The 10,352-nt window shown below is 51.6% G+C and overlaps 1 protein-coding gene across 1 annotated transcript; it reads left to right on the top strand.

The window, feature by feature from the left end:
* Nucleotides 1–5,804: 5,804 nt before the first annotated feature.
* On the top strand, nucleotides 5,805–7,606 carry LOC148106419 (uncharacterized). Its single transcript, XM_087844547.1, has one exon. The coding sequence runs from the start codon at nucleotides 6,452–6,454 to the stop codon at nucleotides 7,604–7,606; it is 1,155 nt and encodes a 384-aa protein (XP_087700673.1). The 5' UTR covers nucleotides 5,805–6,451.
* Nucleotides 7,607–10,352: the final 2,746 nt, after the last annotated feature.

Genomic DNA, 10,352 nt, shown 5'->3' with positions numbered 1-10,352 from the left:
CATATTCCCCACAACACTAAAGGTCACAGCACAAAACACTCACCACACGAGGATCTCATTAGCATCCATCAACACTGACATATTAGATGCACACACGGTGTACACACTATACCAACTTAAAAACGACCTACCCACCTCAGCTACAGACCATAATTAATGAATGGTCTCAAACCTCCTACCAAGTTTGGTGCCACTGATTTACTATGTGCAACTCCCAGCCTAAAATGCTAAAAACAATAAAACCCTAACTTTACCTACCTAGTCTTCAGTGGTGTACCAGGCTCGAGGCAACTTTAAACGCGAACTCGAGAGCAGGCAGCAGACAAGAGATATAGTCTCCTACCAAATTCTGAAGCATACCCCCACCCAGGATAACCACCAAACACAATAAACTAAAACAACAAAGCAAAACAACAAACAAGTGCTTCGATGGAAGGGCAGCACAGCACCCAGCTGAAACACACTTACAAAAGGGACGTTGCTCAATCACAGTGAACACCATCACTCACCCACTTTAAAGTAAAACAAACTGATATTCAGTCTCCACTAAAATGTCCAAAGATCACGGATGAGCCCCCACTTATGTTACGACCCGGCTCAAAGCCGCAACATAAAAAAAATAAAGATGAATACCAGAGTGTTAGTGAGGTTTTATCTTAAAATGGAATAGCAGGTTGGCTAAAATGGCTGGTGCCACCAAGGCAAAGACAAGTGAGCCCCCAGGGAGCTCTGCTCAGGTATGCTTTTATCCACAGTCCCTAAAACTATCAAGCGTTACCTTGAAACATGAGGACCGCTCCAGGAAAGGAAGACCAAGAGTCACCTCTGCTGCTGAGGATAAACTCATCTGAGTCTCCAACCCCAGAAAACACAAGTTAACAGCACCTCATTTATCTGAGCTCTAGGCCAGATAAATGCCACACAGAGTTCCAGTAGCAGACACATCTCTACATCAACTGTTCAGAGGAGACTGTGCGAATCAGGCTTTTATGGTCAAACAGCTGCTAAGAAACCATTACTAAGGAAAAGCAACAAGAGGGGAGATTTGTTTGAACAAAGAAACACAAGGAATGGACATTAGACCATTGGAAATCTGTTCTTTAGTCTGATGAGTCTAAGATTTGAGAGCTTTGGTTCCACACGCTGTAACTTAGTGTGACACAGAAAAGGTGAACGGACGGTCTCTACATGAATGGTTCCCACCGTGGAGCATGGAGGAGGAGGTGTGATGGTGTGTGGGTGCTTTGCTAGTAACACTGTTGGGACTTATTCAAAACTGAAGGCGCACTGATCACGCCTTCTTCCTTCAGTCAAACCCATTATCAGCAACTCTGCTCTAGATCCGTGCATGGTAAATCACTGAGTTGGAATTTAGTGGCCTGGACTAGTAAGTCCCAAGAATTAGTTACACATTAATTACACATTGTTATTATTATTTTAAGATTATCATATTAAACAAGTTACCTGATTTTAACTCATTTGTTTTGTTTTTGTTTTTTTCAAATGACGGACAGAGAGCCTAAAAGGTTAGTCATAGTAAACCTTTAGTATCATGATATAATCTGATACTTGATACTTGATTTGGCATTGTCAGGAGTCAGATATGCGCAGGAAATGTATTTAATCCAGGTTTGTCAGCTTGCAACATTTCTTCACTTTTCTCAGACTGAGAAAACTACATCAAGACACCCTTAGCAACCAATCAGTTAAACCTAGATACTTTGTGACTGTGACATGAGTCTGATAAACCCATGGTCTTCACTAACATAGTCATTATGTTAATTTTATTCTGAGGGATTTGGTGTAAAAGATTGATTTTGACAGGAAGAAGATCTCCATTTCAGCAATTTGTTGCTGAGCATCTGAGTGTTCAGACAATTTGCAAGTCCTCGAAAATGCAACACAGAGGAAAAAAAGACAAAGCTGCACAATGTAGTGCAGGAAAATTAAACCTACAATGCGACGCAATCTAAGCACTGTTTTTATATATCTTTTGACAAAAAAGATGAATCAATTTTATTGGTTTTAACTTACATAACCGCTCTGTTATAGGAAAGTCTGCAATTGTCTTTTTTTCCCCTCATTTAAAGGTTTTTCATGTGTGCTTTTTGTCTGTTCGAAGCCTATTCTTGCTCTCAGAAACTGAAAGGAAACACATTTAAAACATGCAGAGTTCACCATATGTTTAAACATTGAAAAGTATATATTAATCTATAATATATACTTTGCAATGTAATCTATAATATATTAGTCTATATTAGTATATACTAATATATACTTTGCCCCGGGGGCCAGGAGCGGAGGCCCTGGCGGACTGACCCCCGGCTGCCAAGACAGGCAATAGGGACATGGAATGTCACCTCTCTGGTGGGGAAGGAGCCTGAGTTAGTGCATGAGGTTGAGAGGTACCGGCTAGATATAGTCAGGCTCACCTCTACGCATGGCTTGGGCTCTGGAACCAGTCTCCTGGAGAGGGGCTGGACTCTGTCTCAGTCTGGAGTTGCCCCTGGTGAGAGGCGGCGGGCTGGGGTGGGTATTCTAATATCCCCTCGGCTTGCTGCCAGTACGTTGGGGTTTTTCCCGGTGGACGAGAGGGTTTGTTCCCTGCGCCTTAGGGTCGGGGAACGGGTCCTGACTGTCATCTGCGCTTATGCGCTGAGTGGCAGTTCGGAGTACCCAGCCTTCTTAGAGTCCCTGTGGGGGGTGCTGGAAGGTGCTCCACCCGGAGACTCTGTTGTCCTGCTGGGAGACTTCAATGCTCACGTGGGTAACGACAGCGAGACCTGGAGGGGCGTGATTGGGAGGAACGGCCTCCCTGATCTGAACCCGAGCGGTGCTTTGTTATTGGACTTCTGTGCTAATCACAGTTTGGCCATAACGAACACCTTGTTCGAACATAAGAGTGTCCATAAGTGCACGTGGCACCAGGACGCTCTAGGCCGTAGGTCGATGATCGATTTTGTAATCGTATCACCAGACCTGCGACCATATGTTCTGGACACTCGGGTAAAGAGAGGGGCTGAGCTGTCAACTGATCACCACCTGGTGGTGAGTTGGATCAGGTGGCGGGGGAGGACGCTGGACAGACCTGGTGCACCTAAACGTGTAGTGAGGGTGTGCTGGGAATGACTAGCAGAGGCCCCAGTCCGCGAGATCTTCAACGCACACCTCCGGCAGAGCTTCAACAGCATTCCGAGGGAGGCGGGGGACATCGAGTCCGAATGGCGTCTCCATTGCCGAAGCTGCTGCATTGAGCTGCGGCCGCAAGGTGGTTGGTGCCTGTCGTGGTGGTAATCCCCGAACCAAATGGTGGACACCAGAGGTGAAGGGAGCCACCAGGCTGAAGAAGGAGTCCTATCGGGCTTGGTTAGCCTGTGGGACTCCGGAGGCAGCCGACAGGTATCGACAGGCCAAGCGGAATGCGGCTCGGGCAGTGGCTGAAGCAAAAACTCGGGTGTGGGAGGAGTTCGGAGAGGCCATGGAAAAAGACTTTCGGACTGCCTCGAAGAGATTCTGGCAAACCGTCAGGCGTCTCAGGAGGGGAAAGCGGTGCTCTACCTGCACTGTGTATAGTGCTGGCGGAGCGCTGCTGACGTCGACTGAGAAAATTGTCAGGCGGTGGAAGGAATACTTCGAGGACCTCCTTAATCCCACTGACGCGTCTTCCGAGGAGGAAGCAGAGTCTGGGGATGAGGGGAATGACCCGCCAATTTCCAGGGGCGAGGTCACTGAAGCAGTTAAACAACTCCTTGGTGGCAGAGCCCCTGGTGTTGATGAGGTCCACTCCGAGTTCCTGAAGGCTCTGGACGTTGTAGGGCTGTCCTGGCTGACACGCCTCTGCAATGTTGCGTGGAGATCAGGGGCAGTACCCGTGGACTGGCAGACCAGGGTGGTGGTCCCCATCTTTAAGAAGGGGGACCGGAGGGTGTGTTCCAACTACAGGGGGATCACACTCCTCAGCCTCCCTGGGAAAGTCTATGCCAGGGTCCTGGAAAGGAGAGTTCGTCCGCTAGTCGAACCTCGGATACAGGAGGAACAATGCGGTTTTCGTCCTGGTCGCGGAACACTGGACCAGCTCTTCATCCTCTCAAGGATACTTGAGGGTGCATGGGAGTTTGCCCAACCAGTCTACATGTGTTTTCTGGACTTGGAGAAGGCATTCGACCGTGTCCCTCGGGGTGTCCTGTGGGAGGTGTTGCGGGAGTATGGGGTGTCTGGCCCATTGCTACGGGCTATTCGATCCCTATACAACCGTTGCAGGAGCTTGGTTCCCATTGCCGGCAATAAGTCGGACTCGTTCCCGGTGGGTGATGGGCTCTGCCAGGGCTGCCCTTTGTCACCGGTTCTGTTCATAATTTTTATGGACAGGATTTCTAGGCGCAGCCAAGTGGCGGAGGGCTTTTGCTTTGGTGGCCTCAGAATCTCATCTCTGATTTTTGCGGATGATGTGGTTCTGTTGGCTTCATCGGGTGAGGGCCTCCAGCTCGCACTGGAGCGGTTCGCAGCCGAGTGTGAAGCAGCGGGAATGAGGATCAGCACCTCCAAATCTGAGGCCATGGTTCTCAGCCGGAAAAGGGTGGAGTGCCCACTCTGGGTCGGGGATGAGTTCCTGCCCCAAGTGGAGGAGTTCAAGTATCTCGGGGTCTTGTTCGCGAGTGATGGGAGAAGGGAGCCGGAGATCGACAGACGGATTGGGGCTGCAGCTGCAGTAATGCAGACGCTGCACCGGTCCGTCGTGGTGAAGAGGGAGCTGAGTGTAAAAGCGAAGCTCTCAATTTACCGGTCGATCTACGTCCCTACCCTCACCTATGGCCACGAGCTGTGGGTAGTGACCGAAAGAACGAGATCGCGGATACAAGCGGCGGAAATGAGCTTCCTCCGAAGGGTGGCTGGCCTCACCCTTAGAGATAGGGTGAGAAGTTCGGCCATCCGGGAGGGGCTCAGAGTAGAGCCGCTGCTGCTCCACATCGAAAGGAGCCAGCTGAGGTGGTTTGGGCATCTGACAAGGATGCCCCCTGGGCGCCTCCTGGGTGAGGTGTTCCAGGCATGTCCCACCGGGAGGAGGCCCCGGGGCAGACCCAGGACACGCTGGAGAGATTATATCTCTCGGCTGGCCTGGGAACGCCTTGGTGTTCCCCCGGATAAGCTGGAGGAGGTGGCTGGGGAGAGGGAGGTCTGGGCCTCTTTGGTTAGGCTGCTGCCCCCGCGACCCGGCCACGGATAAAGCGGATGAAGATGGATGGATGGATGGATGGATGGATAATCTATATATATACTTTGTGTATCTATATTTTATTATCAAAGCTATAAGATTACTGATAAATGTTAGACATCATTTTAATTTTCCCAGAACAATATTAGTGCTTGTTTGCAGGACTATGGTATTGCATTTAATGTATGGTCTTCTTTTTCTTATAGCCAGTGATCCACTCCATGAACTTCCACCTTATAATGGTCCATCACTGTGGCTGAGGCTACCAAGGTAGCTTAACAATTCTCTGGTGGCCCCTAGGATTTCTGGGAGTCACATACTACTGTCCTGGTTAACACACTGTAACAACCCTTTTGGGTTATAGCACCACTAGGGGGGGTTGCCCTATTATTGTAGTAGTTGCGGGAGTCTCCTAGTGGGTGTTGTTGTTGTTAGCAGCGGCCATTTCATGCTGTACATGTTCAATTCTACGAGGAAGTACCTTAATGTTGTAACGACCTGGCACCGGCGACTACCGAACCCCGGACATGTATGTACGGACAGAGTAGAGCCGTGGAGACCTGGCTCGTATGGTCTTACGTTGCTGTTAAGAAATAAAGGTCTGTTGTTTAACCTAACTGACTGGCTTCGAGTTATCCGGCTAACCTCCACACCACATGCCCACTGGACCTGCTAGCCGCTCCTTCCTCGCCAGACTGCTGTTACAAAGTGGCGCCCGAACATTGTTCTCTGGATCTTCATCGTCATCCGGACCGACAGACGGTGGGCTCGGATATATTTCCCATGTTTTTCAACGATCGACACTTCGGCTGAGGTGGCGTGTTTTTTTTTCTCTTCGTTTGGCTGTATTGGCCGGGCCGATAGGACCCCGTGAAGGAGCTGACTCCCCGCGATTTCAACGATATTTGCAGGCGTGGAAGACCACCGACCCATCGCTTGACACGCTCGCCTGCCGAGGGAGAGTACTCCGTGAGTAACTGTGCGGTCCGTCGGACCACTAACTCAGTGCTATTGGACCGTTACGACATCGGCGGTGCTAAAGCTAAGGCTAACGCTACAGTGACTTTGACTCAGTGTTCATTCAGAGGGACGTGTTGTTTTGTGTGAAGCATCGAAGCATCAGAGTGTGCACGGACGCTTTCTGTCTGACGGATATTAACGCTTAGGTACTGTGTGTGAACGCTCTTTCACTTTGCCATAACTTTTGTGGGAGAGAGTGGTTTCGGCCATACTTTTGAAATGGCGTCCCACCCAGACACAGGGAGCGAGGGAGACGGCTGCGACTCGGATGCTGAAGCTCCCAGCCTGACAAAGTACATCATCCCTCCCGCTACCCCTCATGACCTCAATCTTAAGGTGGAAAGCTTGCAGGAAGAGGTGGAGAAACTGCGAGTCTGCTTGCACGATTCGCTGGAGCTACAAAAGAGCCTTCTGAAACACTTGGATGGTGGCGCGAGAGGGGAACCAGGGGAGCAAACATCTCCTCAGAGAACCCCCAACCCAGTGGCTTTCTCCACACCATTCACACAGAAAGGGATTAATGCAGAGCCCCCCTCGCTTCTCCAGCGTCAGTCGGCAGAACTCTGCAATACATCGAGGATGATCGCCGCAGCGCTGCACCAGGCCAAGCTGGAGCCGCCAGTGTTCGCTGGTGACGGCAGAGTGTCACCGGAGGAATGGCTCCAATCAGTGGACAGCTACAGATCGTCGCTGCGCCTAACCGACTCGCAGGTTCTGAGTGAGCTCCCTCACTTCCTCAAGGGAGAACCCAGTAAATGGTTTAGGGCCCTCAGCTCTCACATTACTACATGGGCACATTTTTACCAACTTTTTGAATCAGTGTTTGTGTCAGCTGATAACCAAGAGCACGTTTGGCGGGGCATCCTTGATCGCGTCCAATCATCGGAGGAGCCCCTCCCAACGTTTGTAGCTCACATGCTCGGTGAGTTTAATAAGCTAAGATGCCCGCTGCCGGAGCATGAACAGATCGAGCTCATATGTAAACATTCATTGGAGAAGTATCGGGTTGCGTTGTACGGTACGCCGGTCCCATCGGTTATGGACCTACTGCTTCGCGCGCACGAGCTCCACACAGCCTTAGGGCCAGTTGGCCGCTCAACCCCTACTTCATCCCCTAGTGTTGCAAGCGCGAGAGAACCACATTGTTTTAAATGCTCCCGCCCAGGGTTTACCACACGCACGTGCCCAAGTTGCACCTGGGTTGCCCCAAAAGAACGAGGTGCTACCAGACCCAGGGCAACCTCCCACCGACCTCTCCCAGGCCCACCGCCGGGCCTGGAACTGGTCGATGCTGAGGGGCTGGATTCACTGCCGACAGCTCGTGCGGCCAGTCAGCAGTCGGGAAACCCCCGGGGGGGGAGGACATTTCAATGAGGCAACCCTCCCCCCATTCGCAAAGTATGCCTCGCCCGCATGATGCCCACCAGATTGTGCAAGGCATTGTGGGGCACATGGAAGATGTAGAGTCTGGAGCACACTGGAATACTCCACTGAAAGCCAAAATTAACTTCAACTCAGTGGCAGTAGACGCTACGCTAGATACGGGGGCATCCCTGTCTGCTGTGCGGGCTGAACTCATTTTGGAGAACAACTTGTCTCCCAACAGAACCCACCAGTGGATGGGTCCACCGGTGAGCCTAGTAGACGGTGCTCGCTGTCTCCCGGAGAGTGTTACATGGCTGCCCATAGGGTTCCTGAACAAGAGGTTTTACCACCGGTTTGCTGTCATCCGCAACTTGTCGTCCCCCTTTGTCTTAGGGATGGACTTTATGAGCAGGGCCTCTTTGACAATCCACATCCCCTCAAGAACCGTAGTTATGGACGACATTCCATGCCCAGGCGCGGATGAAGAGGAGGGTTGCTCAGTTGATATGTTGAGCGATGATAATGTCATTATGACGCTTGACATGGTAGAGCCCTCGCTGGAGACCAAAGCTCTGGAGGCAAACCTAACAGATAGTCAGAGAGAACTATTAGTTGTCCTCCTTGAACAATTTAGCAGTATGTTTGATGGACATTTGGGTCGCACGTCTTTAACTGAACATGTGATCGACACGGGAGACGCGAGGCCTATTAACCTCCCCCCGTACCGCACCTCCCCTGCAAAGAAACAACTCATTGAAGATCAGGTCCAGAAAATGCTGGAAGATGGCATAATTGAACCGTCCATGAGCCCCTGGGCCGCACCTGTCGTGATTGTTAACAGGTTGGGCGCTGACCCACGGTTCTGTGTGGACTTTAGGGGGCTGAACCAGGTGACTCAGAAGGACTCATACCCCTTACCGCGGGTCGATGAGTCTCTCGACTTCCTAGCGAGAGGTCGATTCATTTCAACATTGGACCTGGCGAGGGGTTACTGGCAGGTGCCGGTCTCAGGGGACTCACGCCCTAAAACAGCCTTTGTTTCCCATTGTGGGCTGTTTCAGTTTCGCGTGCTCCCTTTCGGACTCTGCAACGCACCAGCCACCTTTGAGAGGCTGATGCACAACGTCCTCAGCGGCCTTGTTTACAAGACATGTGCTGTATACCTGGACGACATCGTGATTGTGTCCCCTACCTTCGAACAGCATTTGTCGGACCTGCGGGAGGTCCTTGAGAGACTTAGGTCTGCGGGCCTCTCGTTGAAGCTCAAGAAATGCCAGTTCTGCCTGAAGGAGCTCACCTTCCTAGGCTACCGGGTTACCCCGGATGGCATTAAACCGGACAGTGACAAAATCAAGGCTGTGATGCAGTTCAGAACTCCATCCTCAATGAAACAGGTGCGGCAGTTTCTCGGTCTGACGGGGTACTACCGCAGATTCGTAAAGGAATATGCTCGCCATGCAGAACCTCTGCACGCCCTGACAAGGAAGGATGTTACCTTCCAGTGGGATGACAGGTGTCAGGAGTCCATGGACTTCCTGAAACAGAGCATTGCAACAGCGCCTGTCCTGTCACTCCCCGACTTTTCCCGGCCTTTCTTCATCCATACGGATGCATGTGACCTGGGCTTGGGGGCGGCCTTAATGCAGAAGGATGCAGAGGGTAGGGAAGTAGCGGTCGCTTACGCGAGTCGAGCTCTTCACAAGGCAGAGAAACCATACTCTACGCCAGAAAAGGAGTGTCTGGCTGTGATTTGGGCTTTAGAACACTTTCGTCCCTATGTGGAAGGGCTTCACGTGACGGTCTTAACTGACCACAACAGCCTTAAGTGGCTGATGTCACGCCCAAACCCCACTGGCCGGTTGGCGCGGTGGTCCCTGCGCTTGCAGGACTTTGACTTTACCATTGTACATAAGGCGGGGGTGCACAACAGGGTGCCAGACGCTCTGTCTCGCAACCCACTACCTGCACCAGAGGGTCCTCCTATTGAAATCTTACCAGAGCATGCTGTCATCTGGGGCATGGATCTTCGTGCCCAGCCTCCCCTTTTGTTAGAGGACCGAACTCAATTAAGGCAGCTGCAGTTGGATGACCCAGGTGCAGGTCCAAAGCTCCGAGACCTGGAGTGTTCCCCCGACCTGGGTTCGGACGTCAGTCCTTCACCGTCCTTGGTGGTCAATGACGGCCTACTCTATTACCGAGGCCCGAAACATAAGCGCAATCTTCGGCCCCAGGAGGAGCTGAAGCTGTATGCTCCTACGGCTCTCCGGGGTACCCTGTGCGGTTATTATCATGACCACCCTACAGCAGGTCACCTGGGGATTGCTAAGACACTAGCAAGAATGCAGTCTAGGTTTTATTGGCCCAAGATGGCATCTGAAGTTAAACGCTACGTCTTGTCGTGCCCAGTATGTCAACTCACAAAACCCAGTCAAAGAAAGCCAGCGGGCTTCATGGTCCCCATTACGCCCCAGCGACCCTGGGAATACGCAGGGGTCGATTTTGTTGGACCACTACCTCGCACCGCTTCGGGGAACTCGTACATACTGGTCTTCGTGGACTACTTCTCCAAGTGGATCGAAGTGTGTGCGGTTCGGGATGCGACCGCTCGAGTGGCGGCCAGTAAGTTCATTAACGAGGTGTTTGCTAGGCATGGGGCCCCTAGATACCTTATTTCGGACAGGGGCTCACCTTTTGTCAGTGAGCTGTTTGATTCTGTTCTCTCCACTCTTGGGTCCACCCACCGCCTCACGACGGC

The sequence above is a fragment of the Neolamprologus brichardi genome, chromosome 1 (assembly GCF_056152115.1).
Source record: "Neolamprologus brichardi isolate AB-2024 chromosome 1, ASM5615211v1, whole genome shotgun sequence".
NCBI lineage: Eukaryota > Metazoa > Chordata > Actinopteri > Cichliformes > Cichlidae > Neolamprologus > Neolamprologus brichardi.
This window is presented reverse-complemented; position numbering and strand designations above follow the sequence as displayed.